Source organism: Sebastes umbrosus, chromosome 11, assembly GCF_015220745.1.
Source record: "Sebastes umbrosus isolate fSebUmb1 chromosome 11, fSebUmb1.pri, whole genome shotgun sequence".
Classification (NCBI taxonomy): domain Eukaryota; kingdom Metazoa; phylum Chordata; class Actinopteri; order Perciformes; family Sebastidae; genus Sebastes; species Sebastes umbrosus.
In genome coordinates, this window is record NC_051279.1 from 9,195,457 (window position 1) to 9,213,105 (window position 17,649).

General features: G+C 40.3%; 1 protein-coding gene across 1 annotated transcript; it reads left to right on the forward strand.

Annotated features, from left to right (window-relative positions):
• The first annotated feature begins 3,171 nt into the window (after positions 1-3,171).
• On the forward strand, positions 3,172-17,539 carry tlr18 (toll-like receptor 18). The gene is made up of 4 exons (XM_037785858.1): positions 3,172-3,307; positions 12,795-13,789; positions 14,605-15,787; positions 15,931-17,539. The coding sequence occupies exons 2-4, from the start codon at positions 12,804-12,806 to the stop codon at positions 16,315-16,317; spliced, it is 2,556 nt and encodes an 851-aa protein (XP_037641786.1). The 5' UTR covers positions 3,172-3,307; positions 12,795-12,803; the 3' UTR covers positions 16,318-17,539.
• The last annotated feature ends 110 nt before the right edge of the window (positions 17,540-17,649 follow it).

The following is a 17,649-nucleotide window of genomic DNA, read 5'->3' on the forward strand; positions in this document are numbered from 1 at the left end:
ATAAGATTCCTGATATTAGTATTTTTTAAAGAAGATCACGAAAACCATCTTTATACAGCAGCAAGACCAGAAAACAGTGATCTAAGATTGGATATTTAAGAAATAAACTGATAAAATGACCATAGGATGCTGAGAGAAGGATGAGAGAATGCTGAACATCTGGAGCATTGAATATGACTTTTTTTTCCAAAGGAGGGCTTTTGACTGTAGTAAAATATTGATATGACGTTGATTTCTCAACATCAACGGTTCAAGCAGCTGTTGCACAAGTCAATCAATTCCTGAGCTTTCTCAATAACAAAGCGCTGCTTTTATCGAAGACCCTGAGTTTGAGTCTCTATCTCTCTCTGCATTCTCACGGTTTCCCAACAAATTTCTGCCTATCCATTCATATTTCCTGTCTGAAATAAGCACAATGAGTCATTAAATATAAATCCTCCTCTCTTTTAAATTGGTTTGTCACATCCATTCTTCTGCAGTTATCAGGAGCAAACATACACACAAACAAGGACAAGTCTCTTTTTTTACACACACACAAACTCATCCAGCAAAGTAGTTCTAATGTCAATCTTCTCAGTGGCAGAAACACAGACACAGAAATAGCTTTTAAACTCGTGCCCAGAAAATGTATCAAACCATATTCCATTTTAATTGTTTCCAGTTGACATGGCTCTCAACACAATGAGGTAATCTGCATGATAAAGAAAACTGCTGGTATTGTGGTTAAGGATCAATTCACCCAAATTACAACATTTTCTCACTTACCTTTGCATATCTACCGTATCATTGGAGACAGTTAAGGCTTTACTTGCTCAGGTTTGGAGATGTCAGTCCCCTGCACCGTTTTATCAGAAATACTCATTACCAAAGAAATACAGTGGTCACCAAAAGTATGAAAACTGCTGAAAGCATGTTCTGTATGGTTCGTATGATATCTTAAGAAAAAGTTATTCCTAATTTTTCGTTCGTTTCCTTACGAATGTCCAGCACCACGTGTCAATTTCTGCTCATTGCACGCATACATTCTTCGTAAAATAAACTTCCATCTTCACAAGAAATTACTTAGTTAGGTTTCGGCAACGACACTACTTAGGTTTAGGAAAAGATTGTGGTTTGGCTGAAAATAACTAGCGGTGTTACTTAAGTACGTAAGTTATGTGACAAATCAACATTGACTTCTGGTTTCATACAGGACACGAATGTCAGTCTCCTGGGCGAAAGTCCGTTTTTTGTTGAACCACCCATCCACCCCAACCTCCTCCCTATGCGGCGTTTGCTGCTCTTTATTATCTAAATCACAATATATACGAATAACAGTGCATTACTTTTCATAGGTCTACGAACAAACGTGTATGAGACCAGCATGTCTGGGGTTAAGGTTAAGCCAACACATTCTCACGCCCAACTCGTCAAATACCGCTTGTTTAGTGTCTCGTTATGGTTACAGTCTTTATTCAAAATAAACTTCTGTGTTCACAGGAAGCTTACAGTTAAATGCAGGTAAAATAAGTCAATGTTTACTTGGTTTCACACGGGACATGAACAGCTCTCTCCTGGGTGAAAGTCCTGTGTTTGTTTGACCCATCCATCCACCGCTCCAACCCACCCTACGTGGAACTTCTCGTCCTTTATACTACGTCAGTTGCTCTGCCTGTCTAATAATGACACGGATGGGTTTATATTAGAGTTAGTTGTAAGCTCGGTGCGTCTCATACTGATGCTAAAGGGTGCCCAGTTGCATCGTTATCAGACGCTGAGGTGCACAGGCCAAGTGGCGGGATTTGACACGTTAGGAGTGAAAATCAAACAGGCTCAGAGATGGATACTGTGCAGGCAAAAGCTTGGTGCACCAGGGCACTGTAAGGCCTCAATACTGCGATGTAGTAAATACATTAATTTTTTAGGTCTTGCTACACAGGATTTAAACAGCAAAATACCTTCTGCATACTGGTGAGCTGTTCCAAAAGTTGTTTAGTTTCTACAGTAAAATCATCTGCAGACTTTTCTTACAATAGACCTAATCTATAAATTGTAAAAAGACCCCGACACTGGATATCATTGTCAACTTTTTTTTTTGATTCTTTTCTTTTATGAAGATTATGGGGTCAAAAACCACCCTACCCTCCAGATGCTTTATGAGCAGTCTGTCATCAGACAGGCACAGAAAATTGTGTCAGACCCAACTCACATCTTACACCTGGAGTACCAACTTTTACCTTCGGGCAGGAGATATAGAGTCCCACGGTGCAGATTGAACCGTTACAAACATTCATGTCTAGTAAACTTCTCAACAACTCGTAACATAAAGCCATCATAAGGACAGTGCAATATGTTTAGACAGTGCAATATGTTAAATAGGGACAGTGCAATATGTTAAATAGGGACAGTGCAATATGTTGAATTGGGACAGTGCAATATGTTGCATCTATGTAATATTGGGCTATTGTCTGTGCAATATGGGCAAGACGGTAGACGGTGCAGTGCACTACCTGGGTGCAATACCTGCCATGGTGTGTGTGATAGTATGTGCCATTATGTACGTGGGACTGTGTGTGTGTTGAAACATCTGTTTCTGTGAAATTGTTTCCCTGACTTGTGTGGAATCGTTTATTATTGTTGTTGATGCTGTTAATTTAGCGTTTGTAACTGCAGTTGGACGGAGTCCAGGAACGATTTCCCGACAGAACAATAAAAGTACATCTTATCTCTTCTTATCTTTCTTTTCTCCTATCTATAATTCATTGTACCAGAACCTGTCAGACATGTTGCTGTTGACTTTTTAAACATCAGTTGTTTATATTTCGAGCACAAAAAGTACATTTTCATTTATTCTATTGGGTTAAAGGCAGAACCCATCCCATCCATCAGAAATCTATATCTCAAAACCTGTACAAATGAAACCAAGTCTATCAGCATGGCTAGAATATTGGGCCCCAATAATGTCAACAGCAATTCTGAATGTAGTGAGAGCCTAGCTCTTATAGCTCTAGAAGACATTTTTCAGTCAAGACAGAACAAGTCATATTGTAAAAAAATGTGGAGCTTGTGAGGCAGAAGAAAATCTTCCCGTAACTACACATCCTTGAGCAACACACACGCACACACACACACACAAACAGGATAAATAGAGGGAGAGGGAGAGAGAGGCAGACAGAGAGAGAGAGAGAGAGCATAACCGAGCTGAAAGAGTTGCCACAGGCTAAATCATTCAGTGTTGAATCACTTCTCACCCAGCGTCTGACTTTTTTCACAGCACATTTTAACCTGTTAAACTGGCGAAGAAGGCATATCTGATCGCCATCTCGAGGTGAGTTGAAATAATTTGTCTCTCGTGTTTCAAACTTTTTGTTTTGAATCTTAAAATACAAATGATTCAAGTTTGTTGCAGTTTAAATCTGCTGTATCCATAATTTTCATGACTCTCTTCAGTGGATTATCACAGATTAATTGTACTTCTTTTGTGTTATCAGTGGTTATCCCTGCCATTCTAATGATTCAGACGGGGCAAACGGCACCTGCCTCATTATGAAAGTGAAAGTGAAAATTGTTAATTGAAACAAAATAACTTTAGGTTTAGGCAACAAAACTATTGTACTTGGTAGGTTAAAGAAAATATTTTGGTTTGGGTTAAAATAAGTATTACTTTAGTTAAAATGAGTCGTGTTTTCAGTTTTCACATGACGTTGTTGTCTTGTATTCATATAGGTGATCAACCATGTGAATAGATGATAACGGCCTTCTGAATTGGGTTGATTTGTCATTTTTAAAGTGGGTCCCCAGAAAAAAATGCTTGGGATACACTGCCCTACTGAATACATTGAAATAATTAGTGAGTATTGATCTGGTGTCATCAGGTCCAACTTTCAACAAGTTCAATATTTAGTTTTATGAGCCAATATCTGCAAAACTAATATTACCATCATCTTCAGCTAATTATATTATAAATAAATGGTTGGGTTGGGTCTTATAGTGGGATTTGTTGATAATAATAAAAAGATAAACCAACACCACTCTTATCTTTTATGACACCCGTCTCCTCAGGCAATCAGCATGCGTAATTGTTGGCACCTGTGAAGCTCCAATGGTAAATTGGCTCACTTCAAGCAGTTTTGCGCAGCTGTTACTGACTGGCTGATAATGTCTGTGGAGTTTCCTCTACAATACTGTGAGGCATAAATATTGTACATGTTTTTGGTAGGATAAAACCATTTTTTAAGGGTTACAAGCTGTGGGTTTTATTGAGAGTGAGCAGAAGTTGTGGCCAAGGCTCCATTGGTTTCATGGGGAACTGTTTGTATACTAAAGTCACCGGATCCCTGCTGCTGTTTTGCCCTCTTAGATCATATTGCACAGTGCCGTTTATCTCAGCCCTTCACTATTTCTATTTATGTTGTAACTTCAGTTATTTTAAAGGTCATGTTGAAATATCTAAAGGTAAACCACCTTCACAACCTTCCCTTTTTATCTTGTTGTTCATAGAGAATGCAATACAGCCATGACATGCTTGTGTGCTGCTGAGGGCACATACTGTATATGTTGTTGACTCTAAAGAGCCACACTGCAGCTTGCTCCCACTTTGAGTTGGACCAGAGAATTATTTTCTGGACCACTTACAAGCAACTGTCTGTTTGTATGGTCAGTCTGACATTGGTTTGATATCACTTAAAAAAGGCAGACCCTTGGTTCCACTTGTCCACTTGGTATTACTCATTGATTACTCATTTACTTGCCATGTCACACAGATCACAAGACAATTGTATATAGGTGGAGTCAAATCACCCATGTAATAGCCCTTTCTCACACTGGATATTTTGACTTGGCATAGCAGGAAATGCCCAGCTGAAACTAATACATTAACAATGGCTCTGTCTTATTAAAGTGTAGCAATAAGCCATAACCACAAGCCGGCATGTGCAACTCAAGAGCCCTGGCACTGAGCCAACAAAACATACTGTTGGTAGTCACACCTGTTTGGTATGTCAAATGTCTCTATGGAGAAAGATCCATTGCCTATTGTAACTAATGTTATTAGTCACACCTGCACTTTTCCATCTATGACAAAGCAAATACATATCTGCCTCGTCACTTTCCTTCTGAAAGATGATTTCCTGCCCTCTCCATTCTCACTCTCAACAGTTAAGGGATGGATGGACATTGCTGACACATTTTTAATTAAAACATTGCATGGTGCAAGTTTAGAGGGTCACTTCACCCAATTGTTTTTCACTTTTCCCCTGTAACATCTATGCAGATAGTTTTGGTCTTCCTGACTGAATTAATGGCGGAATATCCTGCAGGAAAATATGTGATTGCTATTCCATCATTGGCAACAACTGCCTACTCTGTAAAGCAACCTAAAAAAGGAAGATGGACTTATCAAAAAGAGTTTGACAATATCGGCGAAGCGTTTCAGAGATGGAGAGAAAATGTTGCTAATAATTAGCTAATTGCCTTCTGCTCAGCGCTGTGTCACAACGGCTACGGTTAGCAGAAGGCTTAACTATTAGCAACATTTTCTCTCCATCTCTGAAATGCTTCGCCAATATTGTAGCTTGCCAGAGCTTTGAATCACAGTATGACATCTCAAAGAGCTTTACTTTTTTTTTTCCTTTACTTTTACGGAAAACTTCCTAACCTAGGGTACCAGTTGAATTACAATATGCTGAAAGGATATTATTGATTTTTTTGCCTCCCCCTGCTTTCAGTACGTAAGTTACATACAAAACCAAGGTAAAATAAGTCAACATTGACTTTTGGTTTCACACGGAACATGAGCAGCGGTCTCCTGGGTGAAAGTCCTGTGTTTGTTTGACCCATTCTTCTACCCCAACCTCTTCCCTTCACGGACTTTGTCGCTCTTTATACAACATCACCTGACTTCCTTAGAGGCAGCCCTGCATGTCCTGACTCAAAATTATGTAAAAATTCCAGTTCATTACTTTTCGTAGGTAAAGTACGAACAACAGCCTGCTTGCTGTGGATTGTTTTCATTCAACAAATGATAGTTCCCATAAAAGCTTTTGACAGCATGGCCTGCATGCAGTTTGTCCATAGTAATGGGGACACTGTCTCTGAGAGGAAAAAGCAGCTAATGTTTTTATTTAAAATTAAGAAACATCAATGCTTTGAGCAGCAGACATTAATTTCATCGTGTGGGGGAGGCAGCAGAAATCTCAGAGATGGCCATATCAAAACAAAACAAACACCAGCAATAACTGTGTCTGTAAATACCACCATGTGAGTGGGAAAATGGTTTTGGAAAGATTACTTGATGTATGATGACACGAACAAACCCCTGCACATTAACATGTGGAGTGTGCGTTGCTGTGGAGGATGAACATGATGACCTGGGAGCAGAATGTTTACAGCTCGAGTACTAGTCCAGCTGTGTTTGTGCGTAGCACGTAAACATGGAGCCTCATTAAACCAGAGTAAAGACCAGTCATCAGTGAAACAACTCTGCTTCCAGATAAATGTGTCGTATAGACGCAGTGGGCACAGTGCTTCCAACACATGTCAATGAAAGAGCTATTTGCCACCGATTATTGACTGTTGGGTAAATATCACACACAGTAATAGAGCTTTAAGCTCAATGGATGACGCCATTCATGGCATATCAGACAGATATCATAGTTTAATCAATGATAGAGACATTAATTGTTTCTTTCGTAACCTGGTTGCTAATTTAGTGCAGGACTACCACGTCACACTATGAAGCCTAGAGTGCAGCATGTATGTTGCATTGAGTTGCTACAGTATGGACCACACAGTACCATAATACAGTAGCCCTATTAGAGTATGACTGTGCCTGTTGATACACTTTCATCCTCCTATGAGCTTGAATACAGTATGTGCATATGTTTAGTTAGTCAATACATATTGTCATTAGTCTATATTTAAGCCAGACATTGTGATAAGTTCTGGGCAGATTTGGCTAAAATTATTAAGTTTAAATATCCAACACTTCAAAATCAATTTACACAACACCCGGCACTGAAGTTGCACTTAAAGGGAACTCCACTCATTTTACACAGCTGTGTGAAGTCTGATAAATTGCCTAAAGTGATGTTATTTGATTGAGCGTTGGATGGAGCTGAAGATGGCTAGTTTGAAACTGAAAATCTGGATGTGCGGAGAAGTGAGCTGTGTGGAAGTGTGGAGAAGTGAGCCATCTCACGGGAAGGCGTATAATACCACGACATTACATGTACATTCCACATATCATGAGGAAGTACACTGCTTTTTGCGTGTCATTTGTATGACACTCAATCGTCTGCAGTTAGGTTTAGGCAAGAAAACCACTAACTTCGGTTCAGGCAAGAAAACCACTTAGGGTAAGGGAAAACGTCATGGTTGGGCTTAAAATAAGTAAACTAAGTAAAACACGGAGAGAAACAATGGAACGCAACTACAGAAACACGTCACAAATGCCAATAAAAACACGTGATAATCGTCACATGACAAATGTCATTAACGTAACTTACAAAACAAAACACCGGTCAACAACTTTCTAGAACACAGGACTCCTGATTAATAGTGTAGTGTTTGTTGGACCAATACACCGACATACCGCATCAACCGCTACTAATACATCCCACCCAACCCTCTGACCCAACTGCGGGCGGTCTTGCTGCATTGTGGGTAATGTAGGCGCTAGGGCTGCACAACATTTGAAAAAACTGACATTGCAATTATAATTTTTCTCTACGATATATATTGCAATATGAAAATATACATGAATATTACCCTAAATTGTGTAACTGGTGCACTTTGAGAGCAAAATGAAGGGGTTAGATCTGGCTCTAGTAAGCAATTTACTCATAAACTCATTGGCAAAAAAGTCACACCTACAAAGCAGAGTGAGCCACCTTCACCATGGGCATTTCCAAGCTGATGTACTATAGCAGGTCGCGGCACACATTACTCTAATCATGCTGAATCAAGTTGAATCCCCGAGACAAGAGGCAGACCAGACACGTTAAGAAGTCTAAAAATATATACGGTTCATCATGAAACTAAGACTGTTGGTACTTAATGAGAAACATTAGTCATGGAAAATGGGGAACCGGGGGAGTTTTCCTTTTGTATCAAGCAGCGAAAGAGTTGTAGCATGACGTGTTTGAGTTAATATGCCAATGATGCCAATGCTGAAACAATATAGCCTATCATGCAGCCCGAGTAGGCGCAGGAATCAGAATGTATGGAATAAAAAAGGTGATATCTCTGGTTCTGTTGGCCTTTTTTTAAATAAAACTGTCTTTAGTTAGTCTTGAGTCCAAATACTTGTTTCTGTTTGCTCCAGGGACTAGTTTGCTAATGATTTTGGTTGAGAGATTTAAGGTTGTTGTTGTCACTTTGTGTGGTTTGTCTGTCACTGATTTTATTATTAGGACAGGGAGTGTACCTTTCAAACAATGAGAAGTGCTGTCACACTGCAACATTTCCCGTTGCGTGGATTACTCATTCTTACCATAAATCTGAGTCAGGAAGATTAACTTTCAATTTGCATACTTGTGTTGCAACACCCATTCAACTGGGTGCATAGATGAACAATGTCACTGTTTCCAGGTAGTGTCAGTCTATAGATTTTGAACACGACAGGATTTGTGAAAGCTATCTCTGGGATGCAGAGAAAACAAATATTTTCCCTCGTCTCATGCTCTCTGGGGATTTCCCAGTTGTCTTCCCAGCTCCGACTCTATCAACCTGGCAGCAGGCCAGCCTGCCCATGTAAAATATTGGCCAGGAAAAGGGCCATATGTTTTATGTGTAAACACAATAACCTGCATGTGTAGGTGTTTTAGATTGTATGACCTAGAAACCTTAAAAGTTGTAAACTTAAATGCGTGTTGACACTGAAGTGATTGCAAAAAGGCTTAGTGATACTCAAGAATAAAAAAGAGAACAGCCTGCAGCATATCTGTGCACATTCCTTTTACAGATAAGACTGCACCACAGAACAGGAAACTGCACATACGAGTCATCCAGTAAATTATCTTTATTAGATCCCAACAGAGAAACTCCTGCCAGACAGGTTAATGTCAAACCAGCTGGTGGTCATGAACTTAAAACTTTAGGCCTTTGTAGGTTAGGAACACACAGATTTGGTTGACCTCTCTTGCCTCATTTAACAGAGGAACTTGCCTAAGGCAGCTGTCATTTTTTTCACCTGAGTCATGAGGCTTATCGGAAACATTATGATTAAACAGAAGTGCTAGTGACAAAAAATCCCCAGTTTGCTAAAAACAGGATTGTCCAGTTATCAGAGCTGTAGATGTGAGACTCGACTTAAGACCCTTATACTTTACGCATACGCGGACAGCTGTGGACTTGTACCAGTTGCACACAATTCCATTCACACTACAATTGAGGGTTGGTCTAGTGGCCACCAGCCCATTGTTTTTCCCAGGGCGTCAAATGCTGAGCATGGCCGTCGGTGTTTAGTATCGCCACACAAGGCACCCTTATGCGCCTTAAGCGCTGGTATGAAATGCAGCAGGCGTTCCGTTAACTACAATGTAATTCCATTCGCGGCAACAGTAAACGTCTTGAGAAAGTGCGCTGGGAGTGTGGTGATGTAATTTAATAAGTGAAAAGAAACACACTGAGCAGACGGGAGGGGAGGTGGATGAGTCCAACAAACACAAGGCTTTCATCCAGAAGCCCGCTGTTCGTGTCCTGTGCGTTTACTTTCACTTTCACTTTACAATCAGCTGATTGTTCATGTCCTGTGTTGACAACGCTAAGTGTTATTTTCACTTTACAAATGTAGTAGTTTTAAGCCCAACCATGTAGCTCCGTCCTAAAGTGGTTTTGTTGCCTAAATCTAAAGTGACGCCAAGGGTAACTGATGCCGAAAACAAAGTGACGCCAAGGGGCGTGACAAAGCTGTGGTATGTGATGAGTTGGGATGAGAATGTTTTGGTTCCACACATGCGCATTTGCCAATCCACACTCCATTCCAGTTGGTAGCAGTAATGCACCATAACGTTGTTTGCCAGGGGGTAGACGTCATTTGTCGGTCCTTGTATTCCTTTAAAAAATAATATATATATATATATATATAAACAGGGGTCACGTTGGATCTCCGCACACAACCTCTCTTCAAAACAAGCATCCACTTTGTTTTCTTATTCTTCTTCTTCTTAGCAAACCCGCTATAGGTGCATATGCCACAAACTGGAGTGGAGTGTGGAACGAAAACTGGAGCATACGCAGTCGGTGCGCTTGCTATGCGTACATTTTGCACGGTCACAAATTTTGGGCTGCACATTGACGTCCACATAGGAAGCCTTAACAGTACAATTTTGGGCTGTCCCAGACAAAAGCTGATATTTGTGAGAGAAACATGGTGAAATCTCTGGGCTTTAGTCTAAAACAGTGATCACAAAGACAAGAGACTGTATCAAAGCTTTGACAATGTTATAAATGTTGGACTGAATTATGACCAGTTACTCATGTCTACAAACTACCAGGAAAAGAGTTGTGATTTCTTCAGTGTTACTCAGGGTTCTTTGATTGTTTCAACTTTGTTTCTGAGAAATCATGTTTTGGCTGTCAGTTTGGTGTGGCAGAAAATACTACAATACCCCTGAGCCTCTTGGACTGGCCCCCCCAACATTTAAAAACTGTCATTCTCACCCTTAAAACCTTTTAATGTCTACGTTATGTGCAAAAGACCATAAACTCGAATGCCTCGAACATGAATGCATTTTAAATAGACTGAGACAAAATTGTATTGATTCCCAAAGCTTTGTTATTGCCAGGTGATATTACAACATCCTTTTACAACAGTGCCTTTCATGCACAGAGTTTTACTACATCAATATTATTGATGTTCATCTAATCTGCTGTCAATTTCCCGGAACGGCTGTCATTGTTGCCCAGATTAGATAGCCAAGGAGTGTTTCTGGTTTCGTCATTGAAGCAGCATCACGGCTGTTGTTTTCTCACTCAGACAATGTTTATATGTCAAGCAAGGAAGATGATGGCCACACAGTAAACAAAGGGTGACATTAATTCATTCAAAGAATACAATCTTTAATTTGCCGTCTTGTATTTATCTAGCAGAACGCAATAACAATGAGTCATTCAGATGACCTGGGAGGAATGAGCAGTGGTTGGCTCAATACCAAATGTTGGGAGAAGAACAAATCTTGCCTTTAATATCACAATGTAATTTCTTACTGCTCACATGGCTGAGAATGATAAATATACTGTATATCTAATGTGGGCTTTATCATATGATAAATGTTACAAAAGAATACTGTACACACCAGTGTATATTTATGTTGTGATTCATCAACTCTGGAAAAGCTGCAAACAATATTCACCATCTTCCCCGTAACATCATTGTTTTTACAGGTGCTGTAAAGTGATTTTAATTTGGTTCCCATTTGAGTCAAACCAAAATTAAATTAAATATATTGATCCCACTCTGTCACAGATGACCTAAAATAAATAGGGAAACAATATATTTCTACACCACCCATATCCGCACAGACATAAATGTTTATTCAAGTCACGTCACTTCTGGACTAGATAAAACAAACACTGTTTGTTTAACGGGGGTTGTAAAGCTTGATGGCTCTCCGGCACGTGAGGGCCAACACAGAGTGTATCATTGGACCAGTAATATAAAAAAAGGTTTAGGAGACGGGGTTTGAAAGAGTCTGACTAACAGCCTAAAGCAGGAAACTAGTCTTAAGAGGGTAAGTACTGTGTAGTGTGAGTGCTGTTGTATGAAGGGGGACTAATGAAAACGTCTGCTTTATTTGAATGAGTCTGTCTTTTTCGCTGCAGATTTGCTGCCTGAGATCACATAATGACTGTAGGTACAGGGATGTGTGAAGCTTGTGGTCTGTTGTGTGTCTTGCAAGGTTCACTTATACCCTGCCGAATAAACTGAATATCTTGCTAAGGCACATTTATGATTTAATGGGAGATGATGGAAAATTGATCAAAGATCTTGTAGACGTAAGATTTGCTTCTTTCCTCTGTTACATCATGCCTTTATAATCTTGATCTCTTTGCTGTAACTCAATGCTATTTTGTGTTTTGGGGGTTTCTGTAAAAGCGTGAATATCCTCCTTTTTCGCAGGAAATGCAAGTAATGCAAGTTATTTCTAAGCCAAACCACGATCTGTTCCTAAACCTAACTAAGTAATTTTATTGCTGAAACCATAGGGAAGTAGTTTCCTGTGAAGACAGTAGTTTAATTTGAAAAGACTGTAACATGCAGAAATTGACACGTTTTGCTGGACATTCATAGTTTAACGAACAAAAAAGGAAGAATAACTTTTTCGTAAGATATCATATGAACCATTGTATAAGAATAGGTTGTGTATAGTGAACCTTTAAAGAAGAGAAAGAAAAAAGGATAAAAAGCACACAAAGAAGGGAGAAAGAAAGACATAAACAAACATAAAAAGGCACAGAGATAAGGGAGAAATAAAGAAAGAAAACAGACAGAAATAAAGGAGACAGTATTGAAATTAAGAACATAAAGTAAAGTAAAAAATACAGTATTTTCCTTCTGAAATGTAGGAAAAGGAAGAAAAGTGGAGACTTTCACAAAAAGAAAATGTGCTGACAAAGTATCCGTATTTCAAACTTGTACTTGAGCAAATGTACTTTCAGCATCTCTGGAGAGAAGCATTGACAGTTTCATGACATGAACTAAAGTAAACCACTGCTTCCGAAAACAATTTGGGTCAATGTTCTGTCTCTTTTTCCATTGGAATAAAGAGTGAAATGCTAACATTTAATCTTTCCTTTTTTTGTTTATTTACAAGGCTGTCACCATGATTTGGGAATTGCTTCATTTTAGTGCTCTCCTTCTTGGAGCACTCACATCCCCAACTCCATCCTCACCCCGCACCAATAACACTGACGGAGGATTCTGTCGCATCTACAACTCTGGCCGCTCAGCAGACTGCCTGGGAATACAGCTCGACAGTGTCCCGTGGAGACAATTTCCATCCACACTGGAAGACATAGATCTCTCCTACAACAAACTTCAAGCTGTCCATGCTGACGATTTCCTCCGCCTCCCTCAGCTTCGCATCCTTCAGCTGCAGTACAATAACATTTCACACATTGACAATGATGCCTTTAAAAACAATATGCTACTGGAGCATCTTGACATCTTCAATAACTCCCTGCAGGAAATTCCTGCCACAGCTCTGACTCCTCTCTTGAATCTGAAAAAGCTCCTCATGTCCAATAACCTTTACAAACAAGCCACTTTGGCTGATAGCTTCTCCAAATTTGTCAAACTCCAAGTTCTGTCCATGGGTGGCCCTCTGGTGATGGGTCTAAAGAAAGACGATTTTCAGCCCCTGAAGAACATTGGGTTACAAGGTTTTGCAATTAAATGTTCCTCCAATCTAAGTTACTACGAGCCCGGAAGTTTAGAAGTCATCCAGACAAATCAGATGGGCTTTGATATGGCCATAGATCAACGGCCAAATGCTCTTCCTCACATGCTACGTGACCTCGCCAACAAGTCCTTCAGCGTCCTCCAGTTCCGTAACCTCTTTGAGTTTACATACTACATGGAAGAAGAGGATATTTTCCAGGGTTTAAAAGACATCACAGCCCAACAGCTCATCTTTTACAGAGGTAAATTCAATGAGAATCTTCTCAGGATGACTTTAATAAACTTACAAGTCGCCTCTATCAAACGTTTGAGACTTCAGTACATCGACTTTGCCCGTTCACCCACATTTGTTGATAGCGGAGCAGGTTCCAGCATCACAGACCTGGCACTGGATAAGTTGGATCTTTGGTGAGTATCTTCTCATTTGGGGGCATCATGTAATAGTGTGAAATATAATTCATTTGGTGTGAGATTTAACACATGCTTGTCATAATGTCATATGTGGCTCGACACTGCCCCGTGATGTCTCACCATGCAGATTACAAGAAGTCTAACAATTAATTTGGTATTGTTTGTAGAGTATAAGCTCACATATTATAATTTCAAATGTATTCTAAGTATTCACATACTGTATAGTATTTTGTCCTTCCAGCAACACACAATCTTGCAATCACAAGAATTAATGCAAATTCAAGCAAAACCCACGATATGTGTGAGATCTTGCAATTTTCTCAAAACCCTGCAGTTTTTCCACAAAAAATGTCGAAACTTGAAGTATTCTTGCCAATTTAAGTAACTGCATGACCTGCAGTTTAGTAGCAAATGTCAAAGAAAAAGACAAGCTCCAAACTACATAACACATTTCCCTATAACTATAGTGCTAAGGACTTTTTTTGCCTTGAACTAAACTTGCCCCCCAGGCTATATCACTCTGACCAAGCTCTTACCACTGACTTTTTAAAGTTTCCAGAACTGAATTATTTCTCATCTAATTCTTAAAACTAACCATTTAGTTTAAGTACCATGCTGGCAGCATGGGTTACAGCTGACTTGGAATATTACCGCAATTAACTGTAAAATCTTTTTTTTTTGCTACGCCACATTGGGCTCACAAAGGCAATATATTTTTGGATTTTCAATAATTACAAAAAGCATAATTTGGGGACTGGATGTTGGCTTTTCATGTGCACATACAGAACATTACAAATCTCTATTTCTTGTAGGTATATCAGCAATCCTGATGTGCTGCGATTTGACTGGCGCTTCACCTGGTTCAACAAAATTAAGGCATTGTCTATTCAGCATGTGTATTTCAATAGCGTGCCTTGTGACTCCTGGGGTGAGATGGAAGGTGTGGAGTTTCTGGATGTCTCTAATAATCGACTACAGAATAAGTTCATGTACAACCGGTTGTGTGATTACAAGAGCACCATGCCAAATCTTCACACTTTCAAAATGAGCAACAATGAGCTGACCAGTTTGAAAGACTTGTCATTGCTAACAAGGGAGTTCCGGCAGCTGCAGGTGTTGGACTTCAGCAACAACAACTTGGGATCTGCTGAAAACAGTCGGGACTGTGTTTGGCAAAATAATATCACTCGGCTTATCGCTCACCACAATCAATTTGTAAGTGAAGCCCTTCGCTGTCTGCCCACCACAGTGCACTACTTGGACCTGTCCTACTGTGACCTGGACCAGCTGGATACGACATACTTTGAGAAAGCCACCAACCTGAAAGAGCTCCTGCTGAGTGGGAATAAAATCAAGTTCATCCCATCTAAGTGGGAAAGTCTGTCACTGCAGTCATTAGCTTTGGATGGGAATTCGTTTGGTCTCATTAGCAAGGCCTCCTTCCAGGACATGCCTCAACTGTCTACGCTGAGGGCAGGGAACAATCCTTACCACTGCACTTGTGAGCTCCATGCTTTTGTCCAGGACACAATGTCAAAAGGAAAGGTTAACCTCACAGACTGGCCATGGAACTACAGGTGTTACCACCCAGAGGCCTTGCTCAACACAGTCATATCCAAATTTTTCCCAGGTAGAGTGGCGTGTGATATCAGACTGGTTATCATCATCTCTGTTGCGTTCACGGCAACGGTGATCTTGATATTGATGCTGATTTGTTATATTTTTGACCTTCCGTGGTACACTAAAGCCACGTATCAGATCATCAGGGCCAAATACAGAGCTCACAAGGAAAAAGCGGCAGGGGAATTAGGGAGTTTTAGTTATCATGCTTTCATATCCTACAGCCACTTTGATTCAGACTGGGTGAGGGACCAGCTCTTGCCCTGTTTGGAGAACAACAGCAACTCCTATCGTCTGTGTATTCATGAGAGGGACTTCATGCCAGGGAGGTGGATCATCGATAACATCATTGAAAATATTGAAAGTAGTCGTAAGGTACCAAATTGTAGTTTTGTTATAGACTTGTACATACCACAATACAACACAATCCGTAGCTCATCAAATCCGATGTAGAAGAAAGTATTACAAAACACTTTTAATCCACGTTTTCCTTTCTTTTTCTTTGTCTCTATCCTCAGGTAATGTTTGTTCTCTCCCGGCACTTCGTTAACAGCGAGTGGTGCAACTATGAGCTGTACTTCGCTCAGCAGAGAGCAGTGGGAAAAACCTTCAATGATGTCATACTAGTGGTGAAGGAGCCCTTGGATCCCAACTCCTTGCCCAGCAAGTACTGCAAGCTTAAGAAGATGTTGAGTACCAAGACGTACCTAGAGTGGCCCCAGCAGGCCAACCAGCAGGCGTTTTTCTGGGCCCAGCTGAGAGGTGTTCTGGGCAAGCCAACAATGACCCGGGAGGGGGCGCACAGTGTTAAGAGCAGAACTTCATCTGTGGGAAGAGTTTCTGTGATTGGGCTCCCCATGGAGGATAGGAGGCCAGAAGTAGTGGACAAAAAAGCAGAACCATAAAATGAGATTATGAACAAGAATAATGATGAGCTGTCAAATCAGAGACAAATCCCCATGGTGGTATTTTAATAGGTTAGAAAACAAAGATTATACATTTCTTAAGTTTTGTCTCAGTAAAGGCTTGAACTCAGGTAACCTCTTGTGTGCGAGTTATGCCAAAGCTTGGAGCAAAAGTCTCATTACGATGACAATGACACGATCCCCTGCCTGCCCATGGCATATTCTGTCATGTTATCCCCGTGGGCAGGGCTGATGCCCTCTGCTCCACTCTCCCTCTGAGCATCTCAGGCCGGCTGCCCAGCTGACAAGCGCTGAAAGGCCGCAAACTCAACGGCTCAAATGAGATCTCCCATGTCGCACTCTGGATAACAAGCGAGGTGCCAGAAAGATGTGGTGACAGGAGCGACAGTGTGAAAGGGCCGTGCTCTGTTACATTTTTGACCCTCAGAAGTATGAGATCATGAGTGTCTCTTTGTGATGTTCTAGGGCCAAGTCAAAGGCCACACAGGACATATAATATCAACGTTTCTTGATAGGAATGTGTTTTGGAGAAATTGCTAATCTACCTTGGAACTTAAAAATATAAATCCCTGGTGAATCTTGGTAGATCCTTTGATTCAGTGCATTTGCTCTTGAGAATTAGCAATGCTTTGTGAGAAAAGTTGAGCATATAAGTGATAAAAAAAGAAATTGTGAATTCATAGCACTTCTGCACTTTGTATTTGTATCAGCTCTTTGAGTTTGTGCTAACTAACTGTGGCTCTCTTTAGGCCCTGTACTGTTTCAAGTTGACTGTATTCAACTATTATATATAAGGTCAGATGATCACTAATTCTGATCTGATTGTGCTGTTTTTCTGTGAAGTAACTGTTTTCAATAGGTGGTCAACAGCAGCTTTGTTTTGTTGTTTATTGATGGATTTAGGTTGAGTTGAGCTCACACTTGTGTTTTTCTTGAAAGCATTTTTTTCCCCAAATTACTTCTTTCCATTCACTTCCATGTGCAGTATTCAGCCAGTATTATATAACAATTTAAAAACAACAGGCACTTTGACAAGGTTAAATGTAAGGCCATTTGCAGAGTTTGCAAATGGCCAGTAGATGACACCCTTGAACTTATTATTTGCTGTTTGATGTCCCTCAGCGAGAGAGAGAGAGAGAGAGAGAGAAAGAGAGAGAGAGAGAGAGAGAGAGAGAGAGAGAGAGAGAGAGAGAGAGAGAGAGAGAGAATCTCACTTCTTGCTATACTGTGAAAAATATAAGGATTTGAGAAAGGTTTTCTTTGAAAAAATAAACAATATCCTGAGTTTATCCATCTCCCCGATCCAAAGAA